This window comes from Colobus angolensis, unplaced genomic scaffold, assembly GCF_000951035.1.
Source record: "Colobus angolensis palliatus isolate OR3802 unplaced genomic scaffold, Cang.pa_1.0 Scaffold217, whole genome shotgun sequence".
Lineage (NCBI taxonomy): Eukaryota > Metazoa > Chordata > Mammalia > Primates > Cercopithecidae > Colobus > Colobus angolensis.
The window spans coordinates 2,833,700-2,853,322 of NW_012115344.1; the positions used below are offsets into that span (position 1 = coordinate 2,833,700).

General features: G+C 36.6%; 1 protein-coding gene across 3 annotated transcripts in view; it reads left to right on the forward strand.

Moving 5' to 3' along the window:
• The window catches only part of BANK1 (B-cell scaffold protein with ankyrin repeats 1), a 329,903-nt gene that overhangs the window by 263,637 nt on the left and 46,643 nt on the right, over window positions 1–19,623 (forward strand). For all 3 annotated transcript variants that reach the window (XM_011943209.1, XM_011943211.1, XM_011943210.1), the window contains 3 exons: window positions 2,516–2,594; window positions 6,199–6,507; window positions 10,904–11,212. In XM_011943209.1, coding sequence (XP_011798599.1) covers window positions 2,516–2,594; window positions 6,199–6,507; window positions 10,904–11,212 — 697 coding nt within the window. The remainder of the gene's footprint in view (window positions 1–2,515; window positions 2,595–6,198; window positions 6,508–10,903; window positions 11,213–19,623) is intronic.

A 19,623-nucleotide genomic window follows, 5' to 3' on the forward strand; every position in this document is an offset into this window, starting at 1 on the left:
GCTCTTCTTGTTGAATTGATCCCTTTACCATTATGTAATGGCCTTCTTTGTCTCTTTTGATCTTTGTTGGTTTAAAGTCTGTTTTATCCGAGACTATGATTGCAGCCCCTGCCTTTTTTTGTTTTCCATTTGCTTGGTAGATCTTCCTCCATCCCTTTATTTTGAGCCCATGTGTGTCTCTGCACTTGAGATGGGTCTCCTGAATACAGCAGACTGATGGGTCTTGACTCTTTATCCAGTTTGCCAGTCTTTGTCTTTTAATTGGACTATTTAGTCCATTTACATTTAAGGTTAATATTGTTATGTGTGAATTTGATCCTGTCATTATGATGTTAGTTGGCTGTTTCCTCATTAATTGGTGCAGTTTCTTCCTAGCATCTATGGTCTTTAAATTTTGGCATGTTTTTGCAGTGGCTGGTACTGGTTGTTCCTTTCCATGTTTAGGACTTCCTTCAGGAGCTCTTGTAGGGCAGGCCTGGTGGTGATAAAATCTCTCAGCATTTGCTTGTCTGTAAACGATTTTATTTCTCCTTCACTTATGAAACTTAGTTTGTCTGGAAATGAAATTCTTGGTTGAAAATTCTTTTCTTTAAGAATGTTGAATATTGGCCCCCACTCTCTTCTGGCATGTAGAGTTTCTGCTGAGAGATCCACTGTTGGTCGGATGGGCTTCCCTTTGTGGGTAACCCGACCTTTCTCTCTGACTGCCCTTTACATTTTTTCCTTCATTTCAACCTTGGTGAATCTGACAGTTGTTTGTCTTGTGGTTACTCTTCTCAAGAAGTATCTTGTGGCGTTCTCTGTACTTCCTGAATTTGAATGTTGACCTGCCTTGCTAGGTTGAGTAAGTTCTCCTAGAGAATATCCTGCAGAGTATTTCCCAACTTGGTTCCATTCTCCATGTCACTTTCAGGTACACCAGTCAGATGTAGATATGGTCTTTTCACATAGTCCCATATTTCTTGGAGGCTTTGTTCATTTCTTTTTACTCTTTTTTCTCTAAACTTCTCTTCTTGCTTCATTTCATTCATTTGATCTTTAATCACTGGTACCCTTTCTTCCAGTTGATTGAATTGTTTACTGAACCTTGTGCATGTGTCACGTAGTTCTCATGCTATGGTTTTCAACTCCATCAGATCATTTAAGTACTTCTCTACACTGGTTATTCTAGGTATCCATTCATCTAATCTTTTTTCAAGGTTTTTAGCTTATTTGTGAGGGGTTCACACTTCCTCCTTTAGCTCAGAGAAGTTTGATCGTCTGAAGCCTTCTTCTCTCAACTTGTCAAAATCACTCTCCATCTAGCTTTGTTCTGTTGCTGGCGAGCAGCTGCGTTCCTTTGGAGGAGAAGAGGCACTCTAATTTTTAGAATTTTCAGCTTTTCTGCTCTTGTTTCTTCCCGTCTTTGTGGTTTTATCTACCTTTGGTCTTTGATGATGGTGACATACAGATGGGGTTTTGATGTGGATGTCCTTTCTCTTTGTTAGTTTTCCTTCTAACAGTCAGGACCCTCAGCTGCAGGTCTTTTGGAGTTTGCTGGAGGTCCACTCCAGACCCTGTTTGCCAGGGTATCAGCAGCAGAGGCTGCAGAACAGCAAATATTGTTGAACAGGAAATGTTGCTGCCTGATTGTTCCTCTGGAAGCTTCGTCTCAGAGGGGTACCCAGCTGTGTGAGGTGTCAGTCTGCCCCTACTGGGGTGTGCCTCCCAGTTAGGCTACTCAGGGGTCAGGGACCCACTTGAGGAAGCAGTCTGTCCGTTCTCAGATCTCAGACTCCATGATGGGAGAACCACTACTCTCTTCAAAGACGTCAGACAGGGACATTTAAATCTGCAGAGGTTTCTGCTTCCTTTTGTTCAGCTATGCCTTGCCCCCAGAGGTGGAGTCCACAAAGGCAGGCAGGCCTCCTTGAGCTGCAGTGGGCTCTACCCAGTTTGAACCTTCCGCCTGCTTTGTTTACCTACTCAAGCCTCAGCAATGGCGGGCGCCCCTCCTCCAGCCTGGCTGCCGCCCTGCAGTTCAATCTCAGACTGCTGTGCTAGCAATGAGTGAGGCTCTGTGGCTGTGGGACCCTCCAGGCCAGGTGCAGGATATAGTCTCCTGGTGTGCCATTTGCTAAGACTCTTGGAAAAGCGCGGTATTAGGGTGGGAGTGACCCAATTTTCCAGGTGCTGTCTGTCATGGCTTCCCTTGGCTAGGAAAGGGAATTCCCTGACCACTTGTGCTTCCCAGGTGAGATGATGCCTTGCCCTGCTTTGGTTCTGTCTTGGTGGGCTCCACCCACTGTCCTGTACCCACTGTCTGACACAGACCAGTGAGATGAACCCGGTACCTCAGTTGGAAATGCAGAAGTCAGCCATCTTCTGCATTGCTCACGCTGGGAGCTATAGACTGGAGGTGTTCCTATTCAGCCATCTTGGAACCCAACAAAAACTATTTCTTATTTGCAGAGGCATCCAGTGCATATTTATTAAGATTAATACATATTATTGAAAATTACATTTATTTTTTCAGATGCAAGAAATTGATACAAATAATGAGCAAGAAAATGATTATGAAGAGGATATTGCCTCATTTTCCACATATATTCCTTGTAAGTTTTTCTATGTTTTATATATGTATGTCATATTCATATATATGCCACATATATATGACTTCTGGAAGATGTAGCTGAAAAAGCAATACTGAAGGGAATGTGGCATGGTATTTAATTAACTGGCTTTTAATTTGTAATAGAGACACTACTACATCATATTGCTAATTTAAATACTTTTAATACGTTCAAGTTTTAGTAATCAAATACTGATTTTTCCTACTCAGAGGGAATACACAAATAACTCTGTTATGACTATTTGGACTATTTGGCAACTACATTTTTAAAGATTTTTAAAAACACAAAACCACGTTCTTTGCAGGTCTTAGTTTTCTCAGTTATGAAATGAGAACATTGAACTAGAATACTCTCTAAGGTCCTCCCTGGCTCTATATCTGTGATTCTACATTCTAAAGTCTGAAGAATAATTCATGATGTTCTTACATGTATATAAACATATACGTGTATATACACACTTACATGTATGTGTATATAGAGTTATATACATATATGTGTGTATATATATACAGTTATATACACATATATATATATACACATGTATAGATTCTTGTTTATATATGTATGTAAACTCTACCCATTATGCCAGGTTTTATTGGCATACAGCTCAACAGCTTCACCAGCATGTTTGATAGGAATCCCACACCCAACATTTTTGAAAATTCTGATTCCTGCCATTGCCAAACCTCTCCACCTGCTGACTTCCCCATCTCAGTAAGTGAAAACTCCTCCCCTCCTTTGTTCAAGTCAGTCAAAAAATCCTTGAAAGTCATCCTTGGCATTTTTACTTCCTCTCCTATCCCATACGGAATTAGTCATACAATACTGTTGACTCTACCTTCAAAATATTCCCAGCATTCAGCCATTTCTCTCCCCTTTCATTATCCTAGTCCACACCATCATCAGTTCTCCCCTTGTTTACTGCAATAACACAGTGGAGAAATGGAGGGCCAATGTCACTTCCTATATTGCAAGTTTGGCAATGAATGGAAATGTTTCTATTGTTATGACTCAAGAGGGAGGATTACTACTGATATTTATTGGGTAGAGATAGAAGGAATGCTGCTAAAAAATGTATAGAAAGCGTTCAATGCAACTTCCACATTTGCTGTCTCTGATATTCTATGCTTCATGAAAAGACTAAACACCTTTCATGAAGGACTAAACACTTTTCTGCACCAAATCCTCCAATACCTCCCTATTATACTCATAATCTTTCTCATCCCCTGCAAGGCCCTAATCTTTCTGTTCCCATCTCTCACCATTCTCTTGCTTGTTCACACACCAATAATGCTCCTGCCTCAGGGCATTTGCACTTTCTATTCCTTCTGTACACTTTCTCCTTATATGCCCAAGGCTTGCTCCATCACTTCTTTCTTCGTATTATGACACCCTCCTCTTCATTTCACTTTACCTGCTCCTTTTCTTCATTGCATTTATCAACATTAACATAATATATTATTTATCTGGTTGTTGTTTATTGCCTGCATTCTCTTTCTAAAACACATGCTCAAGGGGATTAGGGCTTCTTATTCACTGTTTTTATTGTATCCCCAGTACCTGTAACAGAACATAGTCTATACCCAATGAAACATTATTGACCAAAAGTTTTTCAAATGATGGGGAACTGCAAATCAAATAAAGTTAAATACAATTAAATGCCTTCACTAGCATACTTTGGCAAAATTAGTGAACTCTTCAAATTATTGCAGGACACAAAAAATGCTAAATATTAAATTAATGGATTAATGCACCAAGCTTTGAAGTTACATATCTTGTCATTTAAATTATAATAAAAGTGATTTATAATCAGGCCATCATTGAAAATGACCATATGTTTATCATGACATTTAATTTTCAGAAGAATTGACTGTAATAATAAAATACTATTTCAATTATCTATAAAGAAATATTTCACTTTTGCAGTTTGAAACTGCAAACTCTCTTGTATATGAAACTGTGTGTGACTGGGCTCAAGTCAGTCTCTTTCATGAGTGAGAGGGAGAAGCACAGGACCCTAGCCCAACGGATTCCCATTGGTATTACCATTACGACAAAGCATGCTGAAACACACTAACTCATTAAATCTGACTTTCCAGGGCTGAAACTCAAGTTTCGGCATATTTGATGACAAGTACCATACAGATTCTGTTGCTTATTCAGTATTATGAAACACTGAATATATAAACAGAAGTGTGTTGCTAGCCTGAGCAATAATTATTTTCCATCCATTCCATCATCTACTCCATCAGCATTTCTAGAGACTACTTTATTTCAGGCTTAGTGTTTTGTGTTAAGGATAAAAAGATGAATGAGATCTGTGCAGATAGATCATACAAAAACAAATAACTATCCACTCTGCCCAGGCTGGTAATTAAAGAATCTTGGTTTAGTTCTAATATTGGAAACTGTATCTTTCTTCTTTCTCACATGAAAGAATAGAAAAACAAAAAAGAAAATTCCATAGAGTAATATGGTCTACCATCATGGGCATGATTTTTCTACATGACTAATTTTTCTCCATGGGAGAAAAATTTCTACAGTGTAATTCTTCATTTTAAAGCAGTCTTTCTTCTCTACATTCTGCTGTTTGGGATTTTAAGCTATATTTTAGCTTAGCAACATTTTAATACAGCAATTTCTTGCCTTGACAAGGACAAGAATTCACAAATTCAAAGATCTGTTACAGAGGTTCCAAAGTCTGTTTAGAAATTCCAAAAGGCTGTTTTAAATTTTTCGAATCCTTTATTTAGAGAATATTTTTATAAAGAAAATTTAATAAAAGTTTTTTTCTGAAGATTTAAAGTCATTACATTATAATTTCTTTTTTTCTGTTTTCTTCTTGAGTGTTTAAAGAGCACTTACTGTATATAACATAAAAACAAATAATGGTATGGTTGTCAGAGTAGAGGGAATTTGGATCATTTGGTTAAATTTCAGGGTAGAATGCATTTATAGGTGAAGAACTGATCCTCAGAAAGATTTACCTAATGTTGATGATTTACATGCCTTCCCCACCAAAAAAAATTAACTTTTACCAAGTAATAGTTCCAAAGTTAATATAGTATCTGTAAATGATTTATTATAAGGAACTATAAAATTATTATAGTTATCTGTAAAGATCAACATATATTAGATAACTAAATAAGAGTCATAGATTCATTTGTATTTATTATTTACGAGCAAATAAAGGTTTGTGTCTTTTCCCTTTTCTTTACCTTTTCCATCATTTATTATTTTATTGGGTCAGTTATATTGTTTTCTAATAAAAATGCAAGGATGCTATCAAATATATGAACTTGTTAAAACAAAAACTCTAAAGAATCAGAATATCATTATCTGCATGAGTGTGTCATATACACAGATAGCAAGACATAATGGAGCTTTGACTGTTCATTTGGTAAGTATTTTAAAAGCCCAGAAATAAATGACTGTTCACTAAAAGTTATACATTTGACAGCTTTTCACTATATCAGGTCGTAAAAGTTTTATTAGCAGTACTACTATTTCTGTACAAATTTACAAAATATGAAATGCCTCCAGATGGTGTGATTAAATGAAATTATGCAATCTTCATTGTAAACAGCCACACAGAACCCAATATGTCATCACGAAAGCAGGAAGACATACAGGCAGAGTGCAGTTGGAGCTGAGGCAAATGAAATGGAAGGGGAAGGAAAAGAGAATGGATCAGACATGGAGGCCAAGCACAGCCCACTAGAGGTTGGCAGTGAGAGTTCTGAGGACCAGTATGATGACTTGTATGTGTTCATTCCTGGTGCCGATCCAGAAAATAATTCACAAGAGCCACTCATGAGCAGCAGACCTCCTCTCCCTCCACCACGACCCATAGCTACTGCCTTCCAACTGGAAAGACCTCACTTCACCTTACCAGGTAAGTTTAAAGTTAGAAAAAACAAAACAAAGACAAACCTTTGACAGCCTTACATAGCAAATAGTGCAGTGGCAAATCTATACATAGCAGATCAGCTTTTGAAACCAAGAGCAACATTCCTCCTATTCTTTAAAAACTAAGGCCTGGGAAATGAGGCAAGAGATACCTACCTCTACCTCATTCTTTTCTTTCTTTTTTCCTTCCTTCCTTCCTTCTTTCCTTCCTTCCTTTCTTCCTCTTTCCACCCTCCCTCCTTCCCTTTCTTCCTTCCTTCTCTCACTTTTTCTCTCTTTCTCTCTTTCTGTCTTCCCTGTCTCATTACAAAGCTTTAAGAAAATAAAACTTGGAAGGAGTCTATAGTTCTTCATGTAAAATGAACCTCAGGCATTTTGTGGAAAAGGAAATACAGCATTGCTTTTAAAACATGCTCTCAGTCTTCAGAAAAAAAAGAAAAAGTGAAATGCTGATGATCCACAATTTTCAGATGAACTTGGGCACTTCAGTCACTTGGTAGCTGTGGGAGAACGAAGTGTTAAAGGGTTTGTCGCACACTGCACTGACACCAAAGTTTAAAAACACTCTATACACTATCCAAGTGGAAGAAGAGTCAACGTAGCTGTCACTGGCATTTGTTCCCAGATGCAGGAATTGGGGTGTGGAAAGTGGGTGTGGGGAATCTGTCCTTGCGGAGGGCATGAAGAGGAGCTTCCACATTAGGTTTATCTGCCTGGAGTGTTCAACACCCTGACAAACTCCCAGCTCCAGGCTCACTCTCACAGTCACAAATTATCATCTACTTTTTGATCATTATTTCATACGTACTTTCCAAATTTATATTTATTTTCCAAACAAAATGTTCTTAAGAAGACAATTTAGTTAAAAAAAAAATCCTTATCAAAACCGCATTTTCACTACAATTTAGTTGTTGGATCCTAGAAGGCTATAAAGTATAAAAACATGGCCTTGTTTCAAAAAGTAAATTTTAAGCAACGAAATGTAGTATTTGGGCTGGGCGCAGTAGCTCACGCCTATAATCCCAACACTTTGGGAGGCCGAGGTAGGCGGATCACCTGAGGTCAGGAGTTTGAGACCAGCCTGGCCAACATGGTGAAACCCCATCTCTACTAAAAATACAAAAGTTAGCTGTGCTTGCGCCTGTAATCCCAGCTACTGGGGAGGCTGAGGCAGGAGAATTGCTTGAGCCCAGGAGGCGGAGGTTGCAGTGAGCCAAGATCATGCCACTGCACCCCAGCCTGGGCAACAAGAGCGAGACTCCATCTCAAAAAAAAAAAAAAAAAAGGAATTGAGCATTTGTGTCCTTGAAGGCTTTCTATGAAAACCCAAGTTTACCAACATAAGCTTTATTAAGCTTATGCACTGTGTTTAGAGATGGAAAGTACTACTTAATTGAAAGCTCTGAAGCCCAATGGATATTCCTCTGATTCATTCATTCATTCAACAGATATTTATTACCTACCATATTTCAAGCTCTTGTGAACCCCTAACATTTATCCATGAAGTAGATCTATTAATATTTAGTGGTGAGGGGAGAAAACATCATAAGTTGGTAGTACACTGACTATAAAATTCTTGCATATTTTTCTCATTTTTCAGATCTTAATAATTTGTTATAACAAAATTAATTGTCAAGAAGACAAACTTGTCTTGTGTCAGATTATTTCTCTTAAAAGTGCTAATATTAAATCATATTTTTCCTGATGCAAATTTCTATATATGGTCTGTTGGTTAGCAGGTCCAAAACGACTCTACCCAGGGTCTTAATGAGAAATCTAAGATCAGAAATGTAATCTTGGCTAATATATCTCCTGAAAACTAGCAAATATAAAAAGCAAAATAAAACAAAAACTCACTTATTTAATTTAAAAACTCTGTTTTTACATTTTATATTCAGTGTTACTTTTATCTTTTCATAGCACTGATGGTAGAAGTGGATAATAAAATGCCGATATTCTTTCTTAAAATTTTTTTATTCGTCTTTAAATGCAAGGCTGTACGCTATCACTTATTTTTTGCCGGAGACTTTGTATGTCTTTGACTTTAGCTAGTTATACCTTCAGGAGTTGTTCTTTCTGAGTAGCTTCCATCTGCCATCAAGTTTCTGAAGGAAAAAAAAAAGGCCATCTCCTCAGTGCTATAGGCATCAAATTCCTCACAATGGATTTACGAACTTCTTCATTAGAGAAACTAATAACATATAATACTATAGAGCACTTTACAGTTTATAAAGAACCCATTGTTTCTTTTTAACTTCCCGAGAATCCTCCGATCCCTCCTTGACTCGGTTCCAAGCAGTGCTATAATTAGAATGTGTCAGTTACTTCTATTAACAGGTCTCCTAGGCTATTAGGATTTTTCTCTTTTTTATACGGTCTTGCCCCAATTACTTCAAAAGTTGGAATTATAGAAGTGATTTGTTTTCATCTTTCTTTATTGATATACCACCTGAGTTGAGAAAGCTTAGGTCTCACTCTTAACTGAAAAGGATAATCTGATACTTTGGAAAATAAAAAGTAAAATGTATTATTTCTAGCGCAAGCCCAACTTTAGAAATAGTTGGGAAGAGATGTGGGTGGGGAAACAAAGAGAGTTAAGAGCTCAGGAAATTGGTTCATAAACGTAAGATGGTTGACACATTCCGCTAAAAATGAAACACTGAAAAAGTGGTTCCCACACACTTAATCCGGTTTCACCTGTGTTGCTGTCAGTGAACCAGAAGTCATAAAATCAAAATCTTAAAACTGTATTATTCAAAGGATAAAAGGCAAGTCGTGGTGAATTGAAAGTTAGTTCTAGGCACATTGGTAATTAATACTTCTTAAGTTAAACTAAATGACACTGTAAGAGTTAAGACTCTGTTGGGAGATTATCTTAATCTCGCCTCATAAACCTGCCCAAGACAATTGCTGAATCTTTCTATAATAATATTCTTTTATTCTGCCCTGCTACTTGTCTTTCCCCTTTTAAGATTTTCCACTAAAATCTTCATAAGTAAACTAATTTGGAGAGTATCAGGTTCTCACCAAATAAAGGGCAAATTCAAAAAAGAATGGAAATGAAAGAAAAAGCCCTCATTGGCCTGGTAGAGAGCCATTAAAATTCTTTTTAATTTACTTGTTAATCAAAGCAATCAAAGCATATTATATCTTTGTCTTATTAATAACTGCTACAAAACTATTTTAACATATTCTTATAAAAATACGTCAAGATATTACTGAATGTAAAAACCGTCAAAAACTCTGAAACCTATAATTTTATTCTTTTCATGTGAATTCATTCTCACACCATTGATCATCCATGCTGTCTTTTATGTCATGAACTCTACTTTCGGTGTCTGTCATCTATGTTTTTTATTTGTTTATTTTTTTGTTTTTATTTTTGAGGCATGATCTCGCTCTGTTGCCCAGCCTGGAGTGCAATGGCATGCTTGTAGCTCACTGTAGCCTCCAACTCTTGGGCTAAAGCAATCCTCTCTCCTCAGTTTCTGGAGTAGCTAGGAGTATTAGCCGCCTGGCTAATTCTTTTATTTTTGTAGATACTAGGTCTCACTACACTGCTCTCAAATTCCTGGCCTCCAGCTATCCTCTCACCTCAGCCTCCTAAAGCATTGTGATTAGGCACAGAAGCCACCAAGCGTGGCCAGAGTCCTTTATCTATGAATAAGGTCTGTTGGCTTGTAGAAAACAAGAGCTGCATTTTTGAAGGTCAGTTTGTCATAGTCAAAGACCGACTGCTATGAAACCAACTAATGGTGCCTTTGGCTATTTCTCCCTGTCATTTTCAGAGAAATTAAATTTTAGGTGAAATATCCAGTGCAAGCAATATGAAACATGAAACGACTTCAAATGAAAAAAAAAATCTAAGAGTATTATGCTTGAAAAACACAAATTTTCAAAGCTGTGGAGTTTGAGACATAGATTTATAACTCAATTTCCTGATATGAAATCATTCTTTATATGTAAAAGTATATATAATATATAAAATAATATATAAATGTGTATTTAATATATAATATATAACATATAGATAATATTTTATACATTAAATATTTCATATATATCTCTCTCTCTCTACACAGAATAATATGGAAAGCATTTAAATGTTTTTTAAAAATCCATGTATTAAGCAAAGTGTTTTTCTTAATACAATTTAAATTACAAACTGCAGGATGATTTATTAGTAAGTTACACAGCTCACTTTTTCTGCATTTAGGGGGTAACATATAAATTATTCTCCTGGAGTCAGAAGTTCTTCTCTAATATTGTTTCCTATGGCATTTGACTAAGCCACCTTGGGAAGCTCAAAAACATGACAGATGGACACCAATAATATTGCATATAACAGAAGAATAAACACAATGTAAATATTTCATAAACAGGGACAATGGTGGAAGTCCAGATGGAAAGAAGTCAAAACTGGGGTGATCCTGGTGTTAGACAAGAAAAAGGAGATGAGCTCAAAGGAGAAAAAGATAAGAAAGAAGATGAAAAAGAGCAGGAGGAGGAGGAGGAAGACCCATATACTTTCGCTGAGATTGATGACAGTGAATATGACATGATATTGGCCAATCTGAGTATAAAGAAAAAAACTGGGAGTCGGTCTTTCATTATAAACAGACCTCCTGCCCCCACACCCCGACCCACAAATATACCTCCAAAAGAGGAAACTACACCTTACATAGCTCAAGGTAATGTTTTATCATTGTGGTTTGTTTACTTGTTAATTTTTTTTGTACAAAATTTTGAGGATGGGAGGAGGGGATAAGGTGATGCAATTAGTGCTCTAAAACTGCAAAGATTAAACATTTTTTTTTTCAAGTCACAGGTAAGCTATACTGGCTCTTTTTTTTCACTAAGAGTTTTTTTATTATTATTATTACACTTTAAGTTCTGGGGTACATGTGCAGAACATGCAGTTTTGTTACATAGGTATACACGTGCCATGGTGGTTTACTGTACCCATCAGCCCGTCACCTACATTAGGTATTTCTCCTAATGTTATCCCTCCCCTAGCCCTCCACCCCAAAACAGGCCCCAGTGTGTGATATTCCCCTCCCTATGTCCATGTGATCTCATCGTTCAGCTCCCACGTATGAGTGAGAACATGTGGTGTTTGGTTTTCTGTTCTTGTGATAGTTTGCTGAGAATGATGGTTTCCAACTTCATCCATGTCCCTGCAAAGGACAGGAACTCATCCTTTTTTATGACTGCATAGTATTCCATGGTGTGTATGTGCCACATTTTCTTTATCCAGTCTACTATTGATGGACATTTGGGTTGGTTCCAAGTCTTTGCTGTTGTGAATAGTGTTGCAGTAAACATACATGTGTATGTGTCTTTATAGTAGAATGATTTATAATCCTCTGGGTATATACCCAGTAATGGGATTGCTGGGTCAAATGGTATTTCTAGTTCTAGATCCTTGAGGAATCACCACACTGTCTTCCACAATGATTGACTAATTTACACTCCCACCAACAGTGTAAAAGCATCCCTGTTTCTCCACATCCTCACCAGCATCTGTTGTTTCCTGACTTTTTAATGGTTGCCATTCTAATTGGCATGTGATGGTATCTCACTGTGATTTTGATTTGCATTTCTCTAATGACCAGTGATGATGAGCACTTTTTCATGTGTCTATTGGCTGCATAAATGTCTTCTTTTGAGAAGTGTCTGTTTATATCCTTTGCCCACTTTTTTGATGGGATTATTTTCTTCTTGTAAATTTGTTTAAGTTCTTTGTAGATTCTGGATATTAACCCTTTGTCAAATGGATAGGTTGCCAAAATTTTCTGCCATTCTGTAGGTTGCCTGTTCACTCTGATGATAGTTTCTTTTGCTGTGCAGGAGCTCTTTAGTTTAATTAGATCCCATTTGTCAAGTTTGTCTTTTGTTGCCATTGCTTTTGGTGTTTTACACGTGAAGTCTTTGCCCATGTACTGGCTCATTTTTAAATTTAGAAACATAGTAAGTAAAGAAAATAAGAATGATGGATTGGGTTCTGGTTTCTACTTCCTCATTAAGAAGGATAATGACAAGTCTTTCAGGGAACATGAAACCTTAGCATACATGTAGAAATTCTTCTTGATACTTCCTTCCTAATTCTATAAGAGAGAAGCTCAACTCCTATAAATAATATGCAACATAAAAACATTTAAATATGTACTACAGATCTACCTAAGAGAAACATAATTACTCATATATACTTAATATTTTCAAATGAAACCATTCTATTCCTTACGTTGCATGTAAGGAATTGAGAGATTCGTATAAGAAAATTTAGCAAGCATGTATGAAGTATTTATCAGTATAAAACACATTTATTTAATGATGATCTACTCTTGATATTGTTCAAGAAACTATAACAAATTAGGAAACTGTAGCAAATTAATCAACTGTTTCAGCTGAAATAAAACATGAATTGTAACAGTTGTCTAGATTACAAAGTCAGGGAATGAACTTCTGTTAGAAATTCTCAGGTTGTCTCTCATAGTTTAGTATCTCTAGGGTATTACTATCTCCTTGATATAGTTGCTAAATACCAGTAAATACTTTTAAAAGAGAAAGTAGATATAGCTTGATACAAAAAGTTAGTTATACTCTAGAAATTTTTGAAGAGATACCTCATCTTCTATACTCCAATGCTGAGGGAGTTTCTCCAGACAAGAATGGAATCCCATGTTGTGTTGGTCTACTATTTGGCCGTTATCTTCCCATCCTTCTATTGGTGGTTATATTCTTGTTTTTCAAGATCTCTTTCTTGTTCTCTGTTGTTCTTTTTTACAGGATTATTTTCTCTTTTAGGTGGCATGGGTACATAGAGATATAATTCAATATCTTTGTTACTGATTTTGTTTCATTTTGTTTTGATTTGTTTTTTAATTTTTTTTGTTCTTACTTTTTTCCTTCTGCTCTCATATTTTCTCTGTTGTCTTTACTTGTTTTTTGTTCTGCCTGTAGCATTTGATACTTCCATCAAATATGGCTATTCTTAGCTATGTTTTCATGTTTAACAATTAAGCTCTGGCTGGGTGCGGTGGGTCATGTCTATAATCCCAGCACTTTGGGAGGCCAAGGAGGGTGGATCACCTGAGGTCAGGAGTTTGAGACCAGCCTGGCCAACATGGTGAAACCCCATCTCTAATAAAAACACAAAAAAGTTATCCGAGCATGGTGGCAGGTGCCTGTAATCCCAGCTACTCGGGAGGCTGAGGCAGGAGAATCGTTTGAACCCAGCTGTCGGAGGTTGTAGTGAACCAAGATCATGCCACTCCACTCCAGCCTGAGCAACAGAGCAAGACTCCGTAAAAAAAAAAAAAAAAAAAGAATGAAGCACAAAATGCCCTCACTGGAAACTCTAGTTGTTAACTTATGGATGGCATTGTAGGGTAATTAGGAAGTAGGTAACCAGCTTTTTCATTGGATGGCCCCAGAATATTATTTATGTAACTCTATTTGCCTATGCTTTTAACTTTTTCTAGGATACGCTTCAACCAACTATAGTCTGCATTTACATATCCAGTTCCCAGCACACTGAGATTAGAATGCCAGAAGAAGACTGGGAAATTTCACCATTCAGAATGCACAATTTAACTTGTTCTCCCTGTTTTCAGTCTAGTTTGTAATTCCTGCCACCCAGTGTGCCTTGTGTCCCATGTCCAGAGCTAATTCTGCTCAATTTCTCTAATGAAAAAACCTCCTATTAGGGATGAGTGCCTCATTTCACAGGACTAGAGAAAGAACTTGGGGCTATGACTGGTTTAGGTTTTCAACCCATTCCCAAGTTAAATAAGTGCATTTGGATGGTTTTCCTCTCATGGATTTATTTATCAGTTACATAAACATTGACTGAGTGCCAGTGATAAAATCTGTGTACTAAGTCTGTACATTCTGAACGTGCAGTGTGGCAATTTGTCCTGTAGGTGTGTGCACACGTAGAAACATTAAAGAATCTTAAATACTTTGAGTTTCTAATAAATTTTAAAGATTACTTATCTCACCCATCCCAAGACTGGCACCCTTCAATATTTATAAGATGTCTTTCTAACTCTAATGCAATATAATTTGCTCTCATTATCTTTGTATTACATAGAGATGAAAACTAGTGCTATAATTTTTTTTTTTTTGCAATTAAGTATATAAAATAGGTACGGTTATTTACTGTATCCCAAATAAGTAGCAAAAGCTGGACTACAAATAAGGTCACCAAAATCCTCTTCCATTTTTATTCCTTTTCTCTTTCACTGGGATATACTTGCCTGCATTTTTCTTTTATGCAATTGATTGTTGATCATTGTGTTCCCACATTAGAAAGAGATTACCTCATCAGCTAATTCATTCTTGATGTTCTTTGCATTTCACAGAGTAAGAGCCTTTTCTCACATCTTTCCTTTTTCTCCCCCCTAGCTTGGGCAGATCTATTAAGTCAAATTGCCACCATTTCCCAGAAAACCATCCACTCAATTAGAAGATTAATTTCTGGCCCCATTGCTTTCCAGAGTCCAAAAATGGTATCAGTATATTGGTATACTCAAGTTGTGTTAACATAGCTAGAATTGAAGGATTTGGAATAGGAGATAGAGGAAAAATACAGGAATGCAGAATCCCAGCTTACTATTTCAGACACTGAAGAAGTAATGGCAAAGGAATTAGGCAAAGGAAAATCATGCTGGCTTTGCAGAAGGACTTGTATTCAAATTTAGCTGATGTTACCCGAGCAAGCAAATTCACATTTCTGAGATTGAATTTCTTCACCGTAAGCTGGGGATACAAATGATATATATTTCAAAGACTGTTAATCTCTATATGAGATAAAATTAGAAAATACCCAACGCAATACTTGATATGTGGTATATGTTCAATGCATTATAATTAAAACAATTCTACTTTTACTTTTCTCAGTTTAGTGTCTGTTTCTTGGATTCTGGTGGAATCAGAAGTTAGGGAAAATAATAGCGCTGGAGTGTGTCAGGGAAGGAAGACCCTGTATTCTAACAGAACAAGTTGGCTTAGTCATCTTCTTATAATAATTATTATTAGGCAGCTTTCATGATAATTTCTAATGCATGCAATAACCCTGCATAGTTGGCATTAATAACCTCATTTTAGAGATAAAGAAACTAATGCTCACTAAGTGTCAGTGTCTTGCCCAAGGTGATAAAATCAGGAAGAGGAAGAGGAGAGATTTGGACCGAGATTTATCTGGATCTAATGCCTGAGCACATGGCACCACAAATTTCCATCACTGATATATTTATTCCTGGATTGTTTGTTAATATTTATTTCTTCCTTCTAACCTATAAGATCCATGAAGGAAGAGACCAAACTAATCTTTTTTCCCCATTGTATCTCTGGTGCCAAGATCAGTGCTGAATTCACAGTAGAAACTATGAATATTTGGTGAATATTAACTGAACGAAATGATAGAAATGACAAGATCCACATCAATGTGACTAGAACAGAAGACTTCATTAACACTCTGGAAGGTAATCAGAAGACTATATCAGTCTCTAATTCCTAAATTTTTCCTGCTTTAAACCATCTTATGTCTAAAACACTACCATTTGAAGGGAAGAGCCCACATAGAATTGGACAAAGCTCTATGTTGCTCATATACAGCTAAGCACTCTAACTGCTTTCACAAAGCTTAAAACATGTGGCATTGAAGCTCTGTTTCACCATCATCATCATCATCCCCTTACCCCAGAGGCATAACTTATTAATGCAAAACTGAACCCATGTTGATTCATTTTATCAAGAGATATGTTTCTGATTTTTTATCACATTGCTGTTGTACTAAACCTGATCTTAGGTTAGCAATCACAGGAATAACTCATTTTTCATAAGTAAAATTTTTTGAAGTCCTCCTGTTTTCAGATATATTTTCCTCTACTTTTTTTATCCCTGTAATATTGAAGAGGATCAGGTTCATTAAGCTTGAAGAATACAGAGGAATTAACACGGATTTATAGTCTTTAGTGACAGAATTCTTGATTTAAGTCAAATCAGGGAAAGAAAATGAGCTCTTGGCATGGCATAGACACATTGGTAGTAAAACTATGTCCATAAATCATACAAAGAGATGAATGCCTATTGGGTAAAATTTTTCAGCATCAATGGGCAATTTTCTATTTTCCTCTCACACAATTAATAGAACAAAGATCCTTCTTCAGAATCCATGTGACTGATTTCGGGTAGAATATAATTTCCCTTTCAATTTCCAACTGCTACTGAGTTGCCCTTGGCATTTTGCAGTGCAACAAAGTTGTATTTGACCTTTTTGAGAGCTACTCAGCTACAGGGACCCCAAAATGTCAAGTGCAACTCAGTTGCTCTCAGAAATTTTCCACTTGCAATTCACTTGTACTTGAAATTGATCACATACAATGCAATTGAAATGCAAAAAGAGAAAAAAGACCTAGTAGAAACTGTTAGGGAAATTTATTCATATCCTTGTAAATGTGACAGAGAATAATGGTCTCTGTCCTCATTTGTAAAATATGGTCAAGTGGATTGAAGTAGGTCTTAGATCAAGTGCCTTCGATCCTACTCCCTGGCTAGGTGACCTTGTCCAAACCATTTAGCTTAAGGACATAGTATGTATATCACAGGTGCTCTCAGAATAGTGACGTATGTATCATTATTTGTAAGCCTCGTGTTCCTGTTTTCCTCCTTGACTCTCTGCCTCATTCTTTTCCATGAGAGAGTGCTGGTGTAGCTCTGCAAAGGAGAAATTGTTCTGACCTGTATTCATACTGTCCATTGAAGAGGAGCAAGTCAGCCTGTGTAATGCAGGTGTTCTTGTTTGCTCTTTCTGTCATTCTCACAGTGGAACATCATGATTCCCTGGCTTCTTCACAGAAATACTGAATGAAACCTGAGAAGTGCTTTGCAGACCATCTGTTAGCATGTTGACATAATGATGATGAAATTTTCCAGCCTCATCTTTCAAGAATTCAATTCCTTTATATTAGTGAAGTGGAAAAGAGGCAATAATCAGCTGTAGTGTGAACTGACATTAAAAGATTTTCATTACACAAGACAATGAACGCAAATATTATCAAGCACTTAGATTTTCATTCGACAGCAGAATGAATTCTGGTCTTTTTCCACTTAACGTATGATGTTACTAAACTCTTTGTTAAAAGCATCTGTAGGAAGAAGTTTAATTGACCTATAAAAGTAGTTCTTAACTGGTAGTGATTTGCTTCTCATAAGACATTTAGCAATGTCTGGAGACATTTTGGTTGTCAGGACTAAGAACAATACTAGTGACATCTACTAGGCAGAGACCAAGAACGCTGCTAAACCTCCGACAATGCACTGGACAGCCACATAACAAAGAATTATCCAGTCTAAAGTGTAAACAGTAACACTGTTAAGAGACTCTTACCTGGATTATTTCCATTGTTAAGCCAGAGTAAACAAATACTTTAGGGAATGATTATTTAAATATGAAATCACAGGTGCATCAAACAACCATATTAAACAGCTATCCATACCTACTGTCTTTTTAGTCACTTTAGATTTCTTGAATTCACAATATTTTCCACCAGGACTTTTAACATGTGATTCTTTGTAATCTAAATAAGTAGCTATTTGAGAAAAATAAGATGCTTCCTGAGGTTGGACAATTGAAAAGAGTCTTCCCTAATGGACCAGCAGCACAGTGTAGTGAAATTCATGAGGATTATGAAACCAGATGGAATGGAATTTGACTTAAGACTGACACTTAAAGTTGTGTAACTTTGTGCAAAGTACATAACCTTGCTTCACGTGGTTTTGGTTTGGGTTTTAAAGAAATGTTAATATCTATTTCACAGGGTTTTCATAAGAACTAAAATTGTATATGTACAGTGGCCTGCACAGGGTAGCATGTAGGAAATGGTAGTTCCTGTGATGGAAGGTATTCTGTAGACGCAGAGGTGAAGGTAGACCTAGCATGTCACCCCAGTTAAGATGCCTTTTGCATGGGTTTCATATGCCAACATATCATCTTGCATGTCTTTTTCAAAGTATTTATTAACTTCCACTATTGAATACTATCTAGAACAAAGGGGCCAGCCCTATCATTTTGGAATTTTCAATCTGCGTTTATATAATTTGAGTCTTGTTAGCAGAATTAAACTCTAATGTTTGTTCAAAGTGAGCATAATCAAATAGCTTATCTTTAAATTTAGGGGAGAACAAAATATTAGAGTACCAAGTCTTATCATCCTGTGAAATATAACAGTGCAAATCATGATCCCACTGCTGCTTCTTGGGATAGCAACATTTCTTGATTAGGGGGAGAGGAAGGGAAGTTGCTTTTGATAATCACTGAGCATGAGCCAAAAAGTAAACTCATTATAGTTTGCAGAGTCTTCCATTGGCTACCCAAACTACTTCTCTTTGAAACAAAAGAAAATTGCTGGAAATGTTACTAGAGTTATGTCCATACTAATACCATTTCCTTATTGAATACAAACAGGTAGCAAGAGAATTAAACAGATGATCCCAAATGAAGTCTCATGGGAAGAGACTAACCCCCAGTTCAGTGCTATACAAGCAATAGTTGTTCAATACATGCCACCTCCTGCTAACAGGAGGGAGGAAGACTGCCCACCCAGTGGTGACTGGAGGCTTCACTAATAAACTCATTGCCATGATCTCAAGCTATAATTAGAACAAGGTCCACAAACCAATTGTCATCGCTCAGAATGACTCACCTTCCTGGATTATAAACATTTCTAGAATGTAAATATTTGTGTTTGTATCGAAAGACGACATATGCAAATGAAAACAATATGTGTTATACTCTGGTAAAAATTAGGTCCCTTAGTAGTAGAAAAAAAAATTATAGTGGGATTTCACAAATCTTCCTTTAGGAGATGTTTTCAATGATAACACTTCTATCAAACAAAGTTTTTGTTACAACTTGAAAGGAAAATTAATGTTTTCTCCTTTGGAAACTAAAGCATTTTTTTTTTATTATACTTTAAGTTCTAGGGTACATGTGCATAATGTGCAGGTTTGTTACATATGTATACTTGTGCCATGTTGGTGTGCTGCACATATCAACTCATCAGCACCCATCAATTCATCATTTATATCAGGTATA